General features: G+C 54.1%; 6 protein-coding genes across 6 annotated transcripts; 3 read left to right on the top strand and 3 right to left on the bottom strand.

The window, feature by feature from the left end:
- Positions 1-161: 161 nt before the first annotated feature.
- BO72DRAFT_486055 (uncharacterized protein) lies at positions 162-1,454 on the bottom strand (the record flags this gene model as incomplete). Its single annotated transcript, XM_040947926.1, has 2 exons — positions 162-1,300; positions 1,370-1,454. The coding sequence occupies 2 exons, from the start codon at positions 1,452-1,454 to the stop codon at positions 162-164; spliced, it is 1,224 nt and encodes a 407-aa protein (XP_040801257.1).
- Positions 1,455-2,697: 1,243 nt separating this feature from the next.
- On the bottom strand, positions 2,698-8,222 carry BO72DRAFT_527728 (P-loop containing nucleoside triphosphate hydrolase protein). The gene is made up of 15 exons (XM_040950132.1): positions 8,001-8,222; positions 7,414-7,942; positions 7,100-7,326; positions 6,724-7,003; positions 6,437-6,670; positions 5,644-6,374; positions 5,417-5,582; positions 5,005-5,349; positions 4,803-4,926; positions 4,663-4,734; positions 4,562-4,612; positions 4,432-4,496; positions 3,751-4,369; positions 3,213-3,671; positions 2,698-3,108 (listed from the first exon to the last, which is right to left on the bottom strand). The coding sequence occupies exons 1-15, from the start codon at positions 8,214-8,216 to the stop codon at positions 2,886-2,888; spliced, it is 4,341 nt and encodes a 1,446-aa protein (XP_040801256.1). The 5' UTR covers positions 8,217-8,222; the 3' UTR covers positions 2,698-2,885.
- Positions 8,223-9,427: 1,205 nt separating this feature from the next.
- On the top strand, positions 9,428-13,486 carry BO72DRAFT_468547 (hybrid sensor histidine kinase/response regulator; the record flags this gene model as incomplete). The annotated part of the gene is made up of 7 exons (XM_040946907.1): positions 9,428-9,677; positions 9,720-9,861; positions 9,987-10,125; positions 10,209-10,691; positions 10,881-11,527; positions 11,621-13,200; positions 13,257-13,486. 7 exons carry the CDS (start codon positions 9,428-9,430, stop codon positions 13,484-13,486), a joined length of 3,471 nt encoding a protein of 1,156 aa, XP_040801255.1.
- An 866-nt stretch (positions 13,487-14,352) lies between these two features.
- Positions 14,353-16,376, bottom strand: BO72DRAFT_468545 (uncharacterized protein; the record flags this gene model as incomplete). The annotated part of the gene is made up of 9 exons (XM_040946906.1): positions 14,353-14,415; positions 14,496-14,557; positions 14,619-14,942; positions 15,026-15,113; positions 15,176-15,819; positions 15,865-15,958; positions 16,082-16,194; positions 16,265-16,293; positions 16,348-16,376. The coding sequence occupies 9 exons, from the start codon at positions 16,374-16,376 to the stop codon at positions 14,353-14,355; spliced, it is 1,446 nt and encodes a 481-aa protein (XP_040801254.1).
- Positions 16,377-16,943: 567 nt separating this feature from the next.
- BO72DRAFT_496268 (zinc-binding alcohol dehydrogenase family protein) lies at positions 16,944-18,283 on the top strand (the record flags this gene model as incomplete). Its single annotated transcript, XM_040948620.1, has 5 exons — positions 16,944-17,076; positions 17,188-17,322; positions 17,381-17,564; positions 17,663-18,029; positions 18,098-18,283. 5 exons carry the CDS (start codon positions 16,944-16,946, stop codon positions 18,281-18,283), a joined length of 1,005 nt encoding a protein of 334 aa, XP_040801253.1.
- Positions 18,284-20,367: 2,084 nt separating this feature from the next.
- BO72DRAFT_428920 (GroES-like protein) lies at positions 20,368-21,684 on the top strand (the record flags this gene model as incomplete). Its single annotated transcript, XM_040943055.1, has 3 exons — positions 20,368-20,471; positions 20,598-21,047; positions 21,106-21,684. The coding sequence occupies exons 1-3, from the start codon at positions 20,448-20,450 to the stop codon at positions 21,682-21,684; spliced, it is 1,053 nt and encodes a 350-aa protein (XP_040801252.1). The 5' UTR covers positions 20,368-20,447.
- Positions 21,685-21,893: the final 209 nt, after the last annotated feature.

Raw genomic sequence — 21,893 nt, 5'->3', positions numbered from 1 at the left:
AGCTTACACCTTACACCAGGAACATATACAAGCCGATAGCTACAGGCTTGACATGATAAGCACTCAGACAGGGACTCGAGGAAGGGCAAGTTTACTACTGATCTTCTGGTAATGAATACAAGACGATGGATATTTCGAAAGAGGGTTCGAATAAGATACGGCTAAGTAGCCACTTCTTCTGCAAAATTCGGCAACTGCAGGAACGTCTTTCGTACATTGCTCAACCCCTCCAGGTCTCCGGCCTTCGTACCCATAAGCTCCATGGGAACCCAGCCTGGAGTGAGACCGTTTTCGAAATCCACCAGCCATACATCCCGGTTGTGATCGATCAGCACGTTATCGGGTTTCACGTCGCCCCAGATACACCCTCCCTGGTGGAGGGAGGAAACCATCTCGTGAAGCTGGTCGGACCACTTGCGTCGTTCAGCCAGAGCAACCTCTGTCTCAATGTTGATCATGCTGCCCAGGGTAGTCGAAGGAACGAACGTCAGTAGGATCCCCGGGAATGGCGACCCGAGGCCGAGAAAGCCTTCTAGCCGGGGCACGCGAAGCGAAGCCGGACATCGCGCCGCAATCTCTCGCAGCCGGAGAGCTTCGTCTTCCAGGATCCCGGTTCCGACTGTCGTGGTCTTGTAGAGGAAGGCCTTGCCCTGGATTCTCACCTCGAAGACCTTATTGGCCTGGATAGTCCGGAAGGACTCCACCTGCGACAGCTCGAATCGCGGAAGGTCGGCCATCTCTTTGAAGACGGCTGGCACACGTGGCATGTCAAGGAGGCCGACGAAAAGCTCCGGATGGTCGTGGATCTCGAGGCGCAGGTTTACCTGCGAGCTGCGCAGATGGGCGTCCAAGTCGAGGGTGCGTGGTGGGTTGTGCTCCTTGAAAATGGGCTGTAGAAACGGCATCAAAGCATCCACCAGCTCCTGCCAGCAGTGCTTGTCATGCAGAAAGACACACCTTTCGATAAGGTCCGCCTCATCGGTGAGCTTGTAGTCGGGCGGTAGCTTCTTGTACTCCATGCGCACTTGGAACTGGGTATCCTTGGCCACAAAGCAAATTAGAAGCTCACAGCAACCATCGGGGTAGACCAATCCGGCCGATCGGATCACTTTGTAGGGAACGTCCGAGGAACTGCATGCTTCGGTCTCGGTCTCGGTCTCGTGGTCTTTCGTGTCGACCGGGTCACTGTCATCGTTGTCATTCGGTGGTCGGCGCGAGTCAACATAAGGGCCATCCTGCTCTGTTGGTTCTTCGTTTTGGGTGACATGTAGGCCCCGGGAAATGGGCGAGGATGTCAACCCTAGGGGACTCCAAGGTGGTTAGTTTTTGTTTTTCCCAAAGGTCGTTTCCCGAAGACAACATGACCTACTTTTCCCGACCTGCTCTCCTGGCTCGTCATTTGAAAGTTTGGCACGCTTGCGATGATGCTCTGCGGGATCATTTTCTCCAACCATCCTGCTGATGTAGGTGAGTTGTCGGCGGGGTTCAGGAAATTATGGATATCAAACGGATATCGGAGCCAGATTCGGGTGACAAGGACTGCGTGAAGTAGTTGCTATGACCAACACCAGAGGGGCAGGGGGGAAGCAGAGAAAGAAAATCAGGTCTGCAAGCTCTGGGAGTCGGCCTTATCACTTTACTGACTACCTGGCCACTCAATACTTGGTCAAAGTGCAAACTAGCCTTTGAATCGCCGGGAGATTGGTCTTTGTCACGTTTAACCTATCATTTCACGGATCTGGGTGGGAGCCCACCACTCATCAGAACTACAACTAAACTTAATTATCTTTTTGGCCATCTAGACCGTGCAAGGCTTGTACATCTTGTGTGAGAGGGTAGAGAAAGAATCAACTCGATTAGCCAAGATCCTTGTCTGTCAAAGAAGAACAACAACAACAACAACACCAACAACAAGCCATCGGAAAAATGCAGGCAAAAAGAAAAAAGAAAGAAATAAACAGAAAGAAAAAAAAAAAAAAGAAAAAGAGGGGGAGGGACCGAAGAAGAAAGAAGCAAGCCAAACCGAAACAAAAGAAGAAGAAAATAAAAATAAAAAGATCAGACGCGATGAAAGCTGACCAATGTAGAGTTTTAGATGCATGCCTGTGTCGACGCGCATTTCAACAAATCCAGTCTAATTAATAGCACAAGACAGATAATTGCACGGCGTTAGTTTGGTCCGTCCAATCGCCCGTACCGCTCGCCTCCATCTTTCTTACAGAGATCAACTTAGTTAGGCGCCCGACTTGCGCCTCTGCTGTGATCGTTATCATTGGGTGCGTGGCTCTTTGTTTCACACATACTAGAGGTCTCGGTATTACATTGTATTTATTGTACGCAGTCTTCTGTACAGTACAGGGAAATGCGCTGTGCTGTCGGACGCACCCTCAGCCACCGCCTACATTCGGTAAAAAACACCCCATGTAAGTTATCGATCACCTCGCAGACGCTCAAGAGTCTTACCTCCTCGGGCTCTAACAAGATCCTTCGAGGTTCCCTTCCAAAGAGACCTTCTTCGGCGTCTATCGTAGTTCCCAAAATAGGCTTGAGAAGGCGGGGAGAAATAAACAAAGACCCGGCAACTCACCATTACATGACCAAGAATGATAACAAGGAGTTGCTTCCAGAGAATTTATGCCCCAACGTGCTCTCCAGTACAGAAACAAAGCAAGTTATTGCCGGAAAAACACCCTCAATCAAGAGTGGGATCCATAGTTATGCTATGTGATCGGAAGAGTTTCAACGTTCTCCCATCGTAGCAGGATTAACTGCATCGCAGTACTCTTCTTGGTGGACCCCCGCATGACTATTTACATATACATGATTTCCCCCACAAACACGGTCACAGAGACGAACAACTGGCTAAAAGGAAGATAATAACCACATCACAAGCACCCACTAGAGACATACAACATCCGAAACCGCGACTCCTCCCGCGCCAGCAGAGCGTCTGGCCGATCAAACTCGACGAGTCGCCCCTCTTCCATCACCGCCACCTTGTCAAACCACGCGATATTGTCATATCGGTGGACGATTGACAGAACCGTGCAATCCGCAAACTGCTCCGCGACCACTCTATCCATCAGAGCTTGTGTCGCTTGATCAACCCTACAACGCCCGATATCGGGATTCTGCGTTAGCCGTATGTTTTCCTCAGGATAGCAACCCCGCCAGAGTTCAGGCAATATCCCAGGTGAGGGGGGACAACATACCGACTCATCGCCTCGTCGAGGATCAGCACCTTGCTTTGCCGGGCAATCGCGCGCGCCAGCGCTAGCAGTTGCCCCTGACCCGCGGACCAGCGCGTCGGATCGAGAGTGGCGTCCAGGCCGCCTCGTCGTGCGACGAGGTCGGTGAGATGTGTTGTGTCGAGTATGCGGGCTAGAGCCGGCTCGGAGAGGGTGTGGGCTGGATCGATGTTGAAGCGGATGGTGCCTGGGAGATAGCACGGTTCTTGGGGGACGACGCTCAGGCGGGCGCAGATGTCCTGCGGCGGTACGGAGGTGATGTCGAGGCCGTCGATGTGAATGGTGCCAGTCTCGCAGTGGGGTCGCAGGAGTCCGCTCAAACACAGCAATAAGGAGGATTTGCCGCTGCCAGAACGGCCGCACAGCGCGATCTTCTGGCCGGGTTCAATGCGCATGCTTACGTCGTTGAGGACCGGTTTGGATCTGGAGGGTGGATTAGGGGAGTCAGTTCTATGCTTTGAGTCGGGAATGGCGGGCAATCGAGTGGCGGTGCGGAACGTACTTATATGCAGCTCCCACGTTCTGCAGCTCGATGGCGCCACGGCTGGGCCAGTTTGTCTGTTGTGGGAGGGCGGTCTTGCCGCGAGATTCGGAGGATGTTTGAGCCGTGAAAGACTGGATCCGTGAGACAGCCCCGAGACAGGACTCGGTCATGGACCAGAATTTCAGAAGCCGGGCTAAAGACTGCGTGAAGCTCATGAGGGTCACGACGGCGGTACCCGATGAGCCCGGGTCAAAGGATTCTGGCATTAGGACCGTCAGCAACGTTAAGAGAACAATGAGGCCGCTGGCAATTAGGTCCATGGCGAGGGTCAGCCATTGCTGGACCATGAACAACGTGTATGTGCATTTCTGCGACGTGTCCACCATCGAAAGATTGGCTTCCTCGAGGTATGTCTGCCATTGAAACGCCCTGATGCTCACACCACCGCCGAGGGCTTCGGAGAGGTGCTGGAACAGAGGGGCCTTGGCCTCGATGCTGAGCAGGCGGATCTGTCGCGAGGTGCGCAGGTAGCATTTCTGCAGGAGGAAGCAGACTACCAATAGGGGCGGGACCGCCAGGGACATGTACTTGGCTACCACAAAGAGGATGGCTAGTTTTAGGAGACAGGACCCGATGGCTTGGTACGAGCAGCTAGTCAGCAGGGAGATAGTCGTTCATTGCAGCTCAGACACTACTCACCCTTGGTTGCGTTGACAGCTGCCAGTGGTAGTGTCATATCCACAAGCTCCAGGTCCTGACTGAATCTGTTTGGTGCAGGATAGGTATGAGTTAACGTGCTTGAGATATAGCCAAATGAACGTCACCATACCGATTCAAGATATCACCCGCAGTGGTTTCATTCAGCCAGGAAAGAGGAGCACTGAACGTGTTAGTCCTGTTTGTTATGCAATGGAGCCATGCTCGGTGTACCTCATTACGCTGCTCAGAATGTCCGCATGCAGGCGTTCTGCGCTATTGGAGATCATACGTATCAGGTAGACCCTGTTGGCCATTAGTCCAGACACCAGGTTGTTGACAGGTAGATGTGAGGGAGGTGGTTCAGGAATTACCAAGAGCCTGCTGCACCAACCACAACAGTACCAACTGCGAAGGCAATAAAAACGCCCAGATACATCCCTGAAAGTTGGTTTGAGCCTTGCGAATCTGCATTCGACCACCACTTCAACCATAGATCTAATCGAAAGTGATCGTACGGGGTCAGTTGCGGCGGTCTCTTCATGCCACTCACGAACCGACAGCAGGTGCACTTACTGGGAAAGTCCTGACAGAACGCAGCTATGAGAATGAGGATGACGTAGACTGATGCAAGAGTTAGACCAGTAGATTTGAGGTAGTAAAAATAGCCAGCCCCATCGTCAACATGGGAAGACTGTGTCGATCCCTGAGAGCGACTGTTGTCGTCGGACGGCAATTCGTCCTCTTGGGGTTCCACGCAACGTTCGGATGCTATTGGCCATTTTTTGGCAGCGTCTTCATCGGCCTCCATCGAGTGGGATTGAGCTTGTGGTGACTGTGTTGAAGGTGAAGACAAGATATGCTGCGCCACTCTACCATCTTCAAGGACGAATATTTCGTCCGCGAGTGCGGCAACCTTGGCTGTTCATTCCCAAGCACATCAAACACGTCAGCGCAGTGTACAGAAGAGGCGCAAAGAAGCACTTACAATTATGCGTCGATAGTAGCACCGTAGTGCGCTGGCGACGAAAGTACCCTCTGTCCGGGCTCAGCAGGCGCTCGCAGATTCTGTCGATCGTGACGGAATCGAGGCCACTGAAGACATCATCCAGGATAATAATCTCACATTTCGAGTAGATCGCACGAGCAAGAGCCTATGAGAGATTTCAACGCGTAAGGCACAGGCACACAGAACCGACAACATCTGGAACTCACGACTCGTTGCTTCTGCCCTCCACTGAGAGCATTCCCCTGCCCACCGACACGGGTCAAATCCCCGTCCGGCAGGGCTTGTATATCCTCGCTCACCCCGCACATCCAGAGTACCTGGTGGTACCACGCGGGCTGCATGCCCAGCGGCCCAACGATATTGTCACGGACGGTCCCCTCAACCAGCCAGGGTACCTGGCTACAGTAGGCCGTCGGCACAGGGTTCGTATGGATGCACCCGTGGTCAACGACGGTTTCGCCCAGAATGCTTTCCAGAAGCGTGGTCTTGCCGGCGCTCACCGGGCCCATCACGGCTAGTATATCTCCCTGGTGCGCATCGAGATCAATCTCGTGAAGTACCGCAGGTCCAGAGGGGCTCCACCTAACCGTGGCATCCCGCAAGGCGATCAGAAGGCCCTTCTCTGTGCCTGTGGATGGAACCTCGGAGCCCCAGCGGCCGAGCAGTGATGTACTCGACGACACTAGTTTTGAGTCCAGATGAAGAGGCTGTGCGTCTTGGTGGGCGAAATATTCCTGCAACCTGGCGAAGGAGCCCAAGCATTGGAAAAGAGCAGGTAGTGCCTGGATCAACGTGAGCACTGGTAGTGTAATCAGGCTCATGAGCGAGAGTGCGGTGAACGCCTGCGCGGGGTCGAGTGAACTGCTTTTGTTCGCGGTCGAGAGTAAGGTGAACAAAGCAAAGGAGGCAGCTGGAGACACCAGCCACGAGAAATTGGCTACAGAGATTGTCAGAATTGATTGCACAAACCTTCTACTAAAGTGAGGCCTTTCCACTCACCAATAAAAACCTCCCAGCACAATAAGGACCGAAATGTATGGGAGGTCGCAATTTCGATCGATCGACAACGGGCGATGATAGACGCGATCTGCCCCTCAAGACCAAGTAGTTTGATGGATTTGATATCGTTGAGCATTTGTCGAGTGACATCAATCCGGTGTTCTACTCTCTCAATCCACTCGCGCTGAGCACGGTTCTTCAGCTTGCATACCTTTGCAATAACAAGTATACACACTTCGAGAGGCATAGGTTAGTCTGTGCCATGGCCAACGTAAAGTAGAACCTACGGAGAGATAGCACAACAGGGACGATGCAGGATATGGCCAGCTGTCTTCCAAGCAACCAAACAGCTAGTCCTATGTCGATCGGCGAGGCCCATATCTCGTGTACGTCGCGGAGGCCCGTCGCGATCCGTTCCACGTCCGTCCCCAGCAAGGTGAGTGCAGATGTACTCCCTTGATCTGCAGCCCCGAGCTCAAGGGTTCGGCTGTAGACTGTGGCAAGTAGAGCTCCCCGGACGCCAATCACGAAGCGATAAGCCTGTCTGTTGTAGAGTGCCTTGGACGTCTACACAATGTCAATAAGTCTGAGTTTGACAGGCGTTGTCTGCAATATGCATAAATCCAGAACGCCGCGGACGACGGTAAGAGAGATAGCACGTACTGCAAGCCCAAGATACACAATCGCCGATGCTCCGATCAAACCATACCCTTTGTTCCGCGTCGTCTGGCTGTCGGGTGATCCCACAAATTTGATCATGGCGTTGACCAGAAGGGGTTGCATCAGGGTGAACGCCGAGAAACACAATCGAGGAATGACTCCATGCAGGAATTCTGTTTTAAACGTCCGGAATACCGTGAAGAAGAGCTTGTTTCCACGTCTTTGGTACACTATGAGAGAAAGAAAGACAGAGAGTCAGCCATGGTACCCAAATAAGCCTAAAAGGGCGCGAGCACAGTGCAGTCAAGCTCCCTTACCCTGATTCCATCGTCCCCGCAGCCTCCTCATTAGCCTTTCGGCCGTGAGGCTGTGCCCGAGGGGTGGAAGCTGCTCCAAAGTCAACGGCGAGAAGAAGCCTTGTTTCAGAATTGGGAGCACCCATGTCAGTAAGCACAGCTCCCACAAGCTGCTGCTTTCCTCCTTTGTCGTATCTTGGGGCTGCGATGGTTGTGGGCGTGTCGGTAGTGTGGACTCAAGTATCAAGAGCAAAACGCGTAGGCCCAACGCCACACTCAGGATGATGGGCGCAAGGATGGTGTTCGAAGCAAGCCAGAACGTCCGGGCGCGGACACTGTCCAACAGCACCGCCACAAACAAGTAGAGACTGGGCCAGATAGGGGGCCGCAAAGAGTGAGCGCGCTCAAAATATGCAGTTGAAATCGCCGCACAAGTGTCGAGTGTCTGCAGGATTTGCGCAGCGAGCCATACCCGCGTCTGCAGCGTCGGGGTATTGTGTCGGATGCCGAGCAACGTTAACTGACTCCCCAAGAGTACAGCATGCAGGGTCTATTGCCCACTTTAGCGTCCAAACGGCATTACTCTTGAATCAAGTCTCAAAACCCACCATCAAAGTGATCGTTCGCCGTTGGTTGGCAACCTTGACTGGCTTCGGGAGGAGACAGGCGATACGGGTGAGATGAATTGCTAGGAAGACAAACGAGGGGAGAGAAACCAGCACCACATCCTCAAAGAGCAAGGTGAAATCAAATTCTCGACAATGAACGCTCACGACGGGGCCGAAGGAGTTGTCACTCCCTCTCGGGCAAGGAAAGACAGTCATGGCGGATGATCGACTTTACTTTATTGCCAAGGGCCCGCATGCCATTGAATATATAGTGGAGGAAATCATCCACCTGGGCGCGGAAAATGCAGTACATGATGCCATAGTTGAACACATCCGATGCTGACCACGGCCATTGCACAAAGCACTCGACGATGGCTTGAGAGACCTGTCGATGTTGTCGTCGCTTGAGCATTCCAATTTTCTTTGAGGTGCATACTGCTGTAAAGGATTAAGGTTGCGCGACCTGCGTAAACCCCACGGCAGCTGCCGATTGGATCAACAAGCGGCCTGCCATGGAGTATAGCCTTCAATAAACCTTGCACAGGTCACGACGCTGGCGTCGAGTATCACCATGGCCCTGTGGCTGATGAGAGCAGCCCCGTATGGGGGGTTCGACTGTCGTGTGCTCAGTTTCCATAGATAGACGTGGAGCCCGTATTTGCCCGGCATGTGCGCCACTCCCAGGAACACGAATACGGGGGCTGCCAGGAACCCCGGACTAAGCCTGATGTGGCTGCGATTTATGATCCTTGATGGACACCGACTCCAGAGGTTTCATGACGCTTGTTTTGACGGCAATTCCAGCCGATGCAGGGGGAACGGCGATGTCCTCGTAATTTCCGACCGGCCGGTTGGAGGGTGTCGTGAGAGGGGTCGGGCAATGATGGCCTAAAGCGACGATAAATGTGTATTTAAAGTGCCACGAGGATATCAGCTACGCCTCATGGTTGAATTCCTGCATGCCGTTTGACCAGACGAGATGAGAGAGTATTTCGGCCGACTGGGGCCTCGACCCGGCCAACTGGTTCCTGGTTGAGTTGAAGCAGCTTCGGCAGGCTCCGTCGGGAAGTTTCCCGTCCAGTGGGAGCCGGGGAGAACCGTGCTAACCCGATGAAGTCTAGCCAAGCGACGCGAGGGCTCCCGCTGCCGAGATCACGTGACCGGGCGGTCGGAATTAAGTTTTCCGGAAAAGGGCAAAGTCGGCGGATGATGTCACCGCGGTAACCGAGTCTCATTCATTCGTTCGTCCCCCTTCGATGAATTTCCTGGTCCAGCGCCCCCAAAAATAGCCTCATCTCATCCCTCATCCCACCCCTACCATAATATCATTTCCTCTTGATGGGTGTTTTTTTTACCACCCCTACCACCCCTGTCTGCTGCATCTACCACCGTAGAGGGGAATCATTTTACCTATACCTTATGTTCCAATGACCTCTCCCCCCCCCAAGAAACCCCCGGCTGGTGGGCGCACTGGCCACTTCGACGGAGAGGGGACGACGACGACGACGCCGACGCCAACGCCAGACTCTGCGCGGGACCATGGCGCTGGCCGTCGAGCCCGTGAAGTGTACAGTATCTTCCACCCACAGAGCCTCATTTCGCCCATCGAGGAAGAGGCCGAGCCGACATCGCGACTCCCTCCGGGCCAAAGTACCCCGAGTACCCCGCATCATGGGGGTGGGAGCTCCCAGCGTTATTCTTCTGTTGCTTCCCCCGCAGGATCCCCCTATCTGCACGCAGTAGACACCGAGTATACTGTCCCATTGGTGCTCGAGCCTCATCTGAGTCACCACAACGAGACCTTGACCTCCTTCGCCCAGTTGGCCGCTTTGCGGCTGGATGTTGAGCGCGTGCTCATTAGGTATGTCTGTAATGCATACCTTTCTTCTTCGCCGGGCCATATACGATTACCGCCGCTGGCTTAATGACTCTACTCGCCTTCTGGTTTTTGTTTACCTTTGTTTTTTTGGGTTGATCATTGTTTAGCGTCTCCGATCAGGACTCGCAGTTCATCATCGCGCAAGCCGCACAAACAAACCAGGGGGATCTGGATCTGCAGGACCTGGGTGATGGAGTGTGGAATGGGAATTCCAGGCTCTCCCTTGATGAGTGGATCATGTGCAGGGTATGGCTTCTTTCTTTCTCCCCCTTTTCTAACATGACACTCTCGTGGTTCGAATGTATCCAACACCTCACCGACATTTACAGGATACTCTGGATCTCCCGCCCTCCAACCGGGAGAAAGGCACCTCCTCGTTCATCGAGGTTAACGACCTCAGCACCGACGAGCGGTACAAGAATCTCCCGTTCGTCCGCGGGGATCCCGGCTTCCGCTTCTACGCCGGCACGCCGCTGACCGCGGACAAGAAGATCAACATCGGCTCGATCTTCGTGCTCGACAAAAAGCCTCACCCAACGGGGTTGACCGGGGTCGAGAAGAACGCCTTGGTGACCGTGGGCGCCCTGGTCAGCGAGTATCTCGCCGTCAGCCGACAAGCCACCGACGGGCGACGCGCGGCCCGACTCTCCCGCGCGCTGAATTACTTTGTCGAAGGCAGTTCGGAGATCGGGGAGCGGGCATCGACGGCCCCCAGCACGCCCGCCGCCGTGGGCACCGCCTCCATCTCGTGGTCGCCGCCGCCACCAACGCTGTCCAACCGATCCGCGCTGCGTTCCGCTGAGTCCCCGTCTGTGAAAAACAGCGAGACTCGCTCGCATCGGTCGCGCAGCTCCCGCGGGACGTGGAGCCAGGGCCTCCGATCTTCGGGGGCTCGATCCACGTCGCGCGACAGGCGCGGCGGGTCTGCAGCGTCGAGATCCGAGACCAGCACGAATCGCACGCCCGAGACCTCGTCGTCGGGGGACTCGTGGATGTTCCAGCGGGCGGCCAACCTGATCCGGCAGAGTCTGGAGCTGGGCACCGACGGTGGAGTCATCTTCCTCCGCGCCGACCCCCATCTCCTCCACGAAGTCAAGTGGCGAAGCAGCAACAACATCGGCGAGAAAGCTCCGCGCGAACCGACTCTGCCCCATGTGCTGGCGGCGTCGACCGCGCACGAGCCCTTCGCCGCGCGGCCCGGCTCCAAGACCACGACGCCGTATCCGGCCGCGGAGTTGAACGTCGAGTTCCTGCACCAGTTGTTGGACCGCTACCGCCACGGCAGACTGTGGTCGTTCCACCGGGACGGACTACTCTCCAGCTCCGATGACGACCGACCCTCGCCCGCGCGCACCGACTCCCAGCAGAGCATCGACGAGTCGCGGGTGCAGAAGGCCTCGGAAAATTCGACCCTCAACCGCTATTTCCCCGGCGCGACGCAGGTGCTGTTCGTGCCTCTATGGAACGCGGCGGACTCGCAGTGGTTCGCCGGCTGTTTCTGCTGGAACACGCTGGAGACGCGCGTGTTCAATCCGACGGTCGAGCTGAGCTCCATGCTGGGGTTCGGGTCCTCCATTATGGCCGAATACATTCGCATGCAGTCGGTGGCCGCGGACCGGCAGAAGAGTCATTTCATTGGTAGTATCTCGTAAGGACGGCCTCTTTCCCCCCACACAGTTTCATATGCAACCAAATCAAGAGACACTGGAAGATTGACTCAACGACTTGATGCAAATCACAGGCATGAACTACGCAGCCCCTTGCACGGGATTATGGCCGCCGGCGAATTCCTGCAGGGCACCCGACTGGACGAGTTCCAGCGCTCCTTGCTGGACACCATCTCCAAGTGCGGCCGCACACTGCTCGACACCATGAACCAGGTGCTGGATTATAGTAAAACCGTGTCATCGGAGCGCGGCCGTGCCCACGCCAAGCGCCGCAGCGCCAAGCGAACCAACTCCGGCGCCTCCTCGTTGCTGGACACTTCCGTGGCGACGGACCTGAGCGCCCTGGCCGAGGAAGTGGTGGAGGGGGTGTATCTGGGCCATGCGTATGGGCAACGGTCCACCGCCCCGTCGGACTGCCCGGAGAATATGGCGCAGAAGTCACTGGTGGACGCGTCGCAGCCGACCCAAGAGAAGCTGGCTGTGGAAGTGGTACTGGATATCGCGCAGCACAATTGGGTATATCAGACCCACCCTGGCGCGCTGCGGCGCATCATCATGAATCTCGTAGGAAACGCTCTGAAATACACCGAAGCCGGCAAGGTATCCTTGGAGATGGACATGGTCGAGGCGGCGCCCCGGAAGGCGGGCGGTCCTGCTGTCAAACCCGGAGAAGCGCTTGTGCTGAGGGTCTCCGACACGGGCAAGGGAATCTCCGAGGAGTTTCTGCGTAACAGACTCTACACCCCATTCGCGCAGGAAGATCCGTTGGCCGTAGGCACCGGCTTGGGGCTTTCGATCGTGCGCAGTCTGCTCAAATCCCTCGACGGCGACATCACCTTCGACAGTCGCGCAGGCGAAGGGACCTCTGTCAAAGTCACCATGCCTCTGACCCGACCGGGTCTTGAGGACGCTTCCCTCGATCGCGATCTCCAGAATTTGACGATCCAGGGAAGCAAGAGCTCCGGACCGATTCGCAAGCATGCCGGGCGACGAGCAAGTATTCTTCTCGAAGGAGACGCGGAGGATATTTCATCGTCCCCGCGATGGACAATCATCAGCCGCTACCTGGTCGGCTGGTTTGGGATTGAGCTCGTGCCGCACGACTCCAACTCGCCCGTGGACTTCATGCTTGTGGATGGAACCACCACCGTTCCAATCGAAACAGAGACCGTTCTCCCCCCGATACTCGTCGTATGGGATCCATCTGCATCTCCATCGAACCCTCTTCCCGGCTGGCTGTCGTCGGCGCCGACCGTGAACTTTGTCCGTCTGCCGTGTGGGCCATGGAAGCTGGCAGCTGCCATTGAGCGCTGCTTAAACCAACAGTCGGAGACAACCTCCGTCGCACTCCAGTCGAGGACATCACCTGTTGCGCACGACGACCAACATCCAGCCGCCGCCGCCGCCGCTCCACAATCACAACCCTCACTGTGCCCACAATGCCAGAGCGCATCCACACAGCAGGATGCGGCAATCGAAAGATCCGCGCGAGGCCCACGAGTCCTAGTCGTGGAAGACAACCCTATCAATCGCAACCTCATCCTGACATTCCTGAAGAAACGGAACCTGGCTGCGCTCGAGTCGGCCGACAACGGCAAGCGCGCCGTTGAAGCGGTCGAGCAGGAGAAACATGGCTACGACCTGATCTTCATGGGTATTCCCCTCCCTTCTCGTCCTTACAACCACATGGTGCTAACCTTTCCTGCTTAGATATCTCCATGCCAGTGATGAACGGCTTCGAAGCCACACGCGCGATTCGCGCCCTCGAGAGGGAGCGGGACAGCGGCGTCTCTGCCAAGATCATCGCTTTGACTGGCCTCAGCAGTGCGCAGGATGAAACCGAGGCGTTGAACTCCGGGATGGATATGTTCGTGACCAAGCCCTTCTCGTTCGAGAAGTTGTCCGAATACCTGAAGAAGTGGGAGCAGAATGAGTTATGAGGGGCAACAAACATCTCGACCAGCATATTTTCCTTTTCTGTCTGATCAGGTTGCGATTCGGCCTGAACACGTGGCCGATGCCATTAGATTTCTTTTTGTCCAAGGGTTTTGATTGATGTGTCACGTATACGGTTTCGGCGCTCGATACCCCCTATTGCATGAGTCTGCTTTGTTGTTTAGCCATATGAAGGAACGTCATAACGATTTAGTTCCATCTTATCATCCGGAAATCCTCTGTATTGTCTGCGCAAGACTCCTTGCGACTCACTCGGTAACTCATAGGCTTGTGGTGTGGATTAATTCCATATGCACTGTTGATCAGAGTAGGATCCGTGTATCAAGTTTGAAGAAGAACGCAGTTCTCCTTCCTCGTCTTGCGTCGTTGCATGGAACCGATTAGGATTCACACGACCTGTTTGCAGTACGCCTATAGACCGTAATTGATATTCACAGTCTACCCGAGACCCCAGAGTCCCCTCAGCTCAGCCGCACGATCGGAAGTCTTCCACCCGGTTTCAGCTTCGATTTGCGAGAGATGTTTCAGCAACACGATCTTCTCGTTGGCGTATTCCTCTACCATGGTCGATTCTGAGCACTAAGGGCTTCGCTTCCTGCAAGATTTATAAGATCTCGACTCACTGGCTGCTGAGCTGCCGACCGATAGCTCGCCACATTGCGCGACTGGGTGTGCCTCGAGGGTGGAAAGGTCGTGCAATACCCCGCGAAGACAGTCCCTGCTATGTATAGGGGTTGCAGATGGTTGACCCAGTTTGCACTGCAACTCTTTTGGTCAATATCACGATACCTCTCGGGACCGGTACGGCTGGTCTGTCGCCAGCTTGCGATGTATGACGGGAAGTGGCAACTCACTGAGAGGAATTACAAGTTGAGATGCCCATCAGTTCGCGTGCATGCCAAATGGCATCGACCTGCTGGATTGATGTAAGTGACCAGGTTGGTGCTCGCGCAGGCTGCGTATACGCACAGCACTTTGGGTCTCAGGAATAACCGGCACAGCACCCGTCTGCAGGAGCAGAATCGAGCCCGCATGATAATACGTGTTGCCACAAACTAGAAGGATACCCACATTACCAGCGGTCGCCTTGTGGACCCACAGAGAAGGTTCAATCACTGGCCGATGTCCGAGCATGTAAAACCGTGGGGAAAATAGTGCCAGGGCAAGGCTCCTGTCGCAACAACGGGTGGACATCCGGCGGCCGAAGCCGGTACCAGCGCTGCATTTCATCCCACAGAGCCGCCGACTCGCCCAAGTCAATTTTGCTATGGCCAACACACCTTGTCAAGCAATTAACGATCTTCGCAAAAATTAAGTTGGCTATGTTACAATAGTCATCCACCTTGCCCTTGGCGGCCAGCGACTCAAGGGACATATCGTTCATCCAGAAGTGGGCGGGGATCAAGGTCGTTTTGCGGGTGACAAATGCAGCCCAGACATCTGTGACAAAAGGCGGATGTCAGGGGTTCTGCGTCAGACGAATCCACCGATTAGACCCGAAACTTCACACCGGTGTAGCTTACCTATCCGCGCAAATGCCCAGAAGCAAGATTTCACAATACCAGGGCTACACCCATTCCACTTCTTCAGCTGGAGCAGACCGGCACACCCCTAGAGTTGTGGTCAGTAGCTTGTCTTCCGAGTATCCGAAAAGGAATATTTGGTGAGAGAACCTTCAGATGGCGTCGCCACTCATCGACACCCGATGCCATCATCTCGTAAACACACAGTAGCGTGCATGTTGCCAGCACAGCAGAATCAGCACGGGCGGGGTCTTGCCGGAGCAGCAGGCGGATGGTGTGCTGGTATAGCTCCAGTGTGACGGAGCGATGTCTACGTTGAAGGTGGTCCAAGTGGCGCGAGGCGAGAGACATTGCTGCTGCGACGAACGCCGATGACTTCATCATCTCATGGATACTGAACACCGTAAAATGCCTATCAGAGTCGGTGGTCTCGCACCAAGTTCCTGTTCCTCGCAAGTAGAAGCTAATGAGCCTAAGTTTCTCTGACTCGGAAACAGGAGACGGTGGTTGGGGCAGGATGGAGATGTCCCCAGAACAAGCCTTGCCGAGCGAGAAAGGTGCAACGTGCGTGCCAGCGTTAGGCTCTCCGATCGCGATCGGGCCGTGCGCGTTGCCGGTGCTCGGGGTCTTGGAATTGGACACGGGCGAGGGCGGCGTCGCCGGATAGCTGTCTGTCTGGCCAAGATCCTGAAATGATGGCCGTGCCACAAGATTTTCACCGACACTGTCATCTTCCGTGCCATGCTGATTACCACCGAGTGTGTGGCTTTCCCGCAGCTCTTCGAAAGCCCTGACTGTGCTGCACTGCAATGGTCGGGCTCCTTCGACCTCTCTCAGACCCGGGTCATGTGAGGGTTCCGGGCTCCTCGGTGGCGGGGAAGTATTCTGCAGGAATCTATAATCTCGGATCGTTGCCTCCGTCTCGTCGATAACCTGTGATTCTCATTTAGTGTGGGGTGCAGGATGGCTGATCAGGCTGTTCAAAACCTTCAAATGACATCCTAGCGAGGACAATGATCCTGGTCCATGATCCAGAGCTTTTGCAAGGTCGGCTACGTCAGAGCGTGATAGTGTGAGATTGCGTGAGTGATGGAACGAGGCTTTGAGGCCCCACTGGCATCGACGCCCTTGCAAGGTACAATTCTGGCAACGTGGGTGTGCCCCATCGCCTATGTTGCGATTAAGAAGGCGTGAGGTAAGTAAGACTCCTCAAAGTGGGAGGTGTGGAGGCAAGCTTACATTTTCGCCGACGAGTGCGACACGGGAGGCTGTATAGTTTCATGGTCAGCGCACCACTTAGGGAAGTGCAAGAGATAATTTACCAGCCAGAACGCGTTCTTCGCCGTTGCATAGTAGTCTTCTTGGCAACTTCTCCCTCTTCTTCCTGTAATCAGTTACCCATTGCGACAAGAGAGGAAAGAGGAAGGATGCAACACCACACCACTGAAGTAGTGGAAAGGGAAGAGAGGAAAGTGGAAGACAAAAACGGCAAGTGAATGAAAATGGTCACGTGATGAGCCAATAAAAGCAGCAAGTGGAAGCGCAAGCGCCCGCCCCGAATCTCTCCATCAACCTGTGAGACAGACACTCAAAGTTCATCTTACTTGTATTTTTCCAGGTCGTACCCTTCGATCACTTCCTAGTCATCATGTATGACTTGTCTTGTCTCAGTCAGACTTTTTGCAGGTCTTCCAACGGGATCATTGTAGGATATTCTTGTCTATCACGCCACAATATATCCAGCGCCGGAAGTCCGCTGGTCTTGTCATCATAGTCCGAACCACCTTATTAATACCTCCATTGTCGCTCCATCATCGTCTCATGTATTGCACAAGTCGGAGAACCAATTCAACGAGGAAACTAGCCTGACCACATCACCACACAAATATTCATCTCTAAGATGACTCCCAGCCCAACCATGTCGGCACTCGTAGTCCGCGAGGATAGCCCTCAATCTCTCCGTCTCGCCAAGGAACAGATCCCCATTCCGCAACCCGACAAGACGCAGGTTCTGGTGAAAATCAGCCACGCTGCACAGAACCCAACAGACGGTTTATTCTTCCCATCAAGCCAATTGCTTATTGTCCCTTTTCTTTCCCCCTAAGCCTCAAATATAGCTCATGCATAGCCTTGAGTGGAAAGAGCGCCTGACAGGAAAGCAGTCCAATCGTTCGATAACCGCGCGTTTGGCGATGGCGCTGTCTTGGGTTGTGATTTTGTCGGCGAAGTGGTCGAAGTCGGCAGCTCCGTGCGACGGTACGCAAAAGGCGATATCATCGCCGGTTTGATTTGGGGCGGTATGTCTGATCTTTGTCTTACTTGGACAAGAGATTCTGAGCTGACGGAATTCGAAAGGCGAGACTCCGGGTCTAGGTGCCTACAGTGAGTACACCCTAGCCGACGAGAGTGTCTCGTACCCGGTGCCGGGGCGCAATATCTCGCGCGAGCAGGCGAGCACCGTGCCCCTGGCTGCCGCGACCGCGTGGCTGGCACTTTTTTTCCAAGGACTGCCTGGGCACCAATCGCAACCAGCAGAAGGGTAGCAGTGTGTTGATTTGGGGTGGGAGCTGTAAGTATCTGAGTGCAGTCAGGGTCCCCTCTCCGCCATTCTCTCCTTAACCGGGCATTTACAGCAAGCGTTGGACTCTACGCCATCCAGCTGGCCACCATGTACGGATTGGAGGTCGTCACGACCTGTAGCCCCAAGCACGCAGAAATGGTGCGCTCGTACGGCGCCCGACACGTCTTCGACTACAAAGATGATCTGGTCGTCGATAAGATCAAGGAGGTGGCTCCCACACTCAGATGCGCCTTCGATACCATCGGCAATGCAACATCATCACCAACGGCCTCTCGTGCCTTCCAGGCGGAAATTGGGTCTCTGTGTACAGTGCGACCCGGCAAAGCGAATACCGAGAAGGTGACATCCGGGACTCGGGTGACGGATGTGTTGGTGTGGACCTCCATCCTCAAGGATCACACATATGGCGAGTTCAAATGGCCGGTAAGTGGCTGGATCCTGTACTTCACTCCGTCAGGGCGAAAGGAGAAACTCACGTATGTTGTGTGCAGGCTTCCAAGAGCGACCATGAACTCTCGGCTGAATTGTTCGACAAGCTTCCCTCCTGGTTGGAGAGAGGCACACTCAAGCCTAGCCATCCCAGGTTGCGTCAGGGGTTGGACTCGGTCCCTGAAGGGTTCCAGGAGTATCGTGATGGAAAGATCTCCGGCTATAAGATTGTCTATGCCTTGGACTAAGTCTGGTGTTTGGAGGTTGAGGCTGTTCCTTCGTCCTTAGTTGTCTGATTATAGAAACTTCATGTCGGATAAATCGATAAGAGAATCATGTATCATGCAACGAGATGAGAGCAATGTGATATTGTGCAAACCGGCGTAAAGATTGACAAATGGCGTGGCTAGGATTAGCATGACGTGGGCCGGAAAAATTGCTCTCCTTGTGCCATCAGCAACTTGCCTCTTCCTGCAATGGAGAGCAAGAACGTGGACTTTGGGCTACTGTTCGCGTAACTTCAATCTCATATTACCTAGCCTGTCTATAGGAACATCCATTCTGAGTGTCTGAACAGCAAGAGTCAGCGTGGAAACGTAGTCACGTGACATAACAGGAGCTATTGACGAGCTCTATTGTTCACCATATGGCCATTCGTTTGAATAGATTACGGGATGATCATTATGCCAACTCGGCAAATGGATTGCCGCAGCGGCAGCTGTCTATCAAGACTCTCGATGGCTCCTATCAGAGCTCCCTAGACTATAGTATACGCCTGTCTCCGACCGCGCGAATGTGGTCCCACTTGGTCTAGTAAACAGGGCAAGTGGAAGCGCAGCCGCTGTGGGGCATGCAAGTCGAGCCCTATCTTGATCTCTAAAGCCTTCAAAGGCCCCGATTGCGACAGATAAGCCAGGGACAAACCGATTCGAATCCTCAACTGGCTAGGGTTGAATGACGTATGCAGTACTGCACCCATTGCTCCAAGATTATGAGATGGTAAGCCACTGGACATTCGTCACCCTTCCCCACCGCATCATCATACGATTCACCCATGGCTGTGGCCAACCTCTACCATAAATAAATACAATGCTTGAAGCAGGTGTCATCGGTCGAATACACCAACAAGATCTTGGTCTAGCCGTCTACTTTGACTTCTAAATATTCCCCTCCTGTGCGCCACCTCATTGCAGCATATCAAGATTTCAACCATGCCCTACGATGGACACTGCATGTGCAGGCGAATCCAAGTGTCGCTGCAGCAACAACCGTCTCATTGGAATGCCACTGGCAATTATGAGCCTTCCAAATTGATTGAACCAGGGGAAGTACAACTCTAACTGTTCTGCATGTGACTTAGTCGCAACTGCGGGCGATCCGGGGGCGGCAAGAACCACGAGTTCGCGACGCCTGATACTTTGTGGCTCCCGCCATTGTTGACCATCAACTCACGGTCGTCCATAAATTACGTCTTAGATGATTCTAGGGCTACAATCACAGACCCAAGACTATCTCTGAATAGTTACGGTGATTATCACACATAGAGCGGGAGTATTGTCCTAGTAGGTGTTTTCATGGCTGCCATGGCCTCTAACGAACGGCGGTTTATTTGAGATACCGTTCCTGGATGTCCCAGCGCCAACTTTGTAGCGAATATGGAAGGTGAGTTTCCGTCATGATCAGATCTCAATAGCTCTTTGTTCTGGTTCCTTGCACTGACATATTCGTGTGTAGCCCCGACTTCCCAGGGAAGACGCTGCTAGAAGCCTCGCTCTCTTCGATAAGATAACTCATCCGAGTCATGAAGCCTTTGCAGCCAGACGGCAAAGCCCGCGATTGAAGGGGCTTAGCAGAACTAGAGTTTGAACAAGGGGAACGTGTGAGAAAATGCGCTGAGCTATAAATCATAGAACATCTATCAGACGTCAAGCACATAAAATGCATACCGGAGAATAATTCGCACAAATGAGCAGTTGCTAAAGCTGTCTGATTAGTGGCCTGAAAGGGCTCCAGAATTGGTGCTCCGATATTTGTCTGTATAGTTCTCTCAAGGGAAAGGGAATTAGGGCCTCAAACATAAATCTTTGAAGCGCTGTGGGATTGGCCTCCAGGATGGTGAATTGCACCAACAAACTAGGTTTATGTTTCGGGTTCTATGGTAGTCTCGAAGCACCCACCGATCACATCACGGAATCAGAGTTCACTACGCCCCTGCTTAGAAGCTTCTGTGTTTAACATGTGATTCGTAGAAGAACTCTCGTGGGTTGACTCGATCATAAATAGCAGGACTCTGTCACCTTGCTGTGAGCTTCCTTTCCATGCTGAACGTGGAATTCAGCCCAGCCCGATACTCTCCTCTTGACACATCCACGGCAGTTACAAACAGCAAGATTCATCATAGGTTCTCAGAGTATGAAAGCCCTCAGGCTTGTGCAGGTACCAGCCACCATCTCCTCTTTTCAAAGCTCACAGTCTCTCGTTTGCCTCCGCATAAAAACAGCACAGAGACGAAAAGCCTCCACCCAGAACAGACTGACATGATATATTACTTACCGCATTAAGTACGGAGCCCCATACAAATTGGAGAATATCCCGATCCCGACTATCAGCGACTACCAGCTCCTGGTCAAAGTCGGGGCCGCCGGCTTCTGCCACACAGATCATCAGATCTACAATGGGGTCTACAATTCCACCTTGCCAGTAACTCCGTCCCACGAGCCCGCGGGAACTATAGTGGCGGTCGGACAGAATGTGACAGGCAGCTGGAAGCCTGGCCAGCGGATCGGGATGCTGAATTTCCGGGGCGCGTGCCATGCGTGCGTAGGCTGTGAAGTCGCGCGCGACCCCCTTCGGCCCAATGAGCCGGACACTCGGTTCTGCGAGAACAAGGAGAATGCCGGCGTCAATGCTGATGGGGCGTTCGCGGAGTACATCGTGGCCGACCCAGCCACTTCGGTGCCTTTGCCGGATGAGGTGTCGTTTGAACAGGCTGCTCCGTTGATGTGTGCTGGGGTAAGTTGACGACAACCTTGTCCAGGGGGTGCGCTTTTGGCCTAACTATGTATCACAGGCTACCGTCTGGACAAGCCTCGCAGGCGCAGGGATAGAACCTCATTTCCCCATCGGAGTCATCGGCGTCGGCGGTCTAGGCTACCTCGCCCTGCAATTTGCGGCGGGATTAGGGCATCCGACCGTTGCAATCGACAACCGACCCGAAGGGCGGCAGCTAGCGAGTGAACTCCCGACTCACCTAAGACCTGGTAAAGTCATGGACTACAATAGTCTCAAGGCCACAAAGGAGGTAGTCGAGTTTGCAGGAGGAGGTGGACTTGCGGCTGTGCTGGTCTGCACCGACAGTGTGGATGCGACGGAATGGAGCCATAAGCTTCTCCGGCCTCACGGAGTCTGCGTGCCGCTGGGACTTCCCGTGGAAGGATTTAGGATCTCAGCCTGTGACATGATATTCAAGGAGCTGATTGTTCGTGGGAGCTTGTTTGCGAACCAGCGCCTCTTGTCGGATATGATGAACTTCGTCGCGGAGAAGGGGGTGCGATCTCACGTACAGACGGTGAAGCTCGAGGAGGCCATGGATTTTCCGGACCGGTATATGGACCCTTATCTGAAGGGACGGTTGGTTGTTGTTCCTTAGGTCAGGGGCTTTCTCAATATTTGTTACCCCTGTTTCCCCAAAAGAGGACCTTTCACGCGGAGGAAGGGGGGGGGGGGGGGCAAAACTATGTTCAGGGTACAGCTACATGAAATGTGCTGAGTCTGCCTAGTATCAGTCACCAACCATAAGGTGTCAACTTCCTTTCTTGCATTGGCTTTATACATAGGTATTTCAGATTCGTGTAAAAG

The sequence above is a fragment of the Aspergillus fijiensis genome, assembly GCF_003184825.1.
Source record: "Aspergillus fijiensis CBS 313.89 unplaced genomic scaffold BO72scaffold_23, whole genome shotgun sequence".
Lineage (NCBI taxonomy): Eukaryota > Fungi > Ascomycota > Eurotiomycetes > Eurotiales > Aspergillaceae > Aspergillus > Aspergillus fijiensis.
This window is presented reverse-complemented; position numbering and strand designations above follow the sequence as displayed.

Excerpts from the sequence above, each read along its gene's own strand:
- BO72DRAFT_527728 (XM_040950132.1), bottom strand. The coding sequence starts at position 8,216 with ATGACTGTCTTTCCTTGCCCGAGAGGGAGTGACAACTCCTTCGGCCCC. Across the intron at positions 7,327-7,413 it reads GCGGGGACGATGGAATCAGG|TGTACCAAAGACGTGGAAAC; the intron begins GTAAGGGAGCTT and ends TTTCTCTCATAG. Across the intron at positions 4,613-4,662 it reads ATTCTGAGCAGCGTAATGAG|TGCTCCTCTTTCCTGGCTGA; the intron begins GTACACCGAGCA and ends TAACACGTTCAG.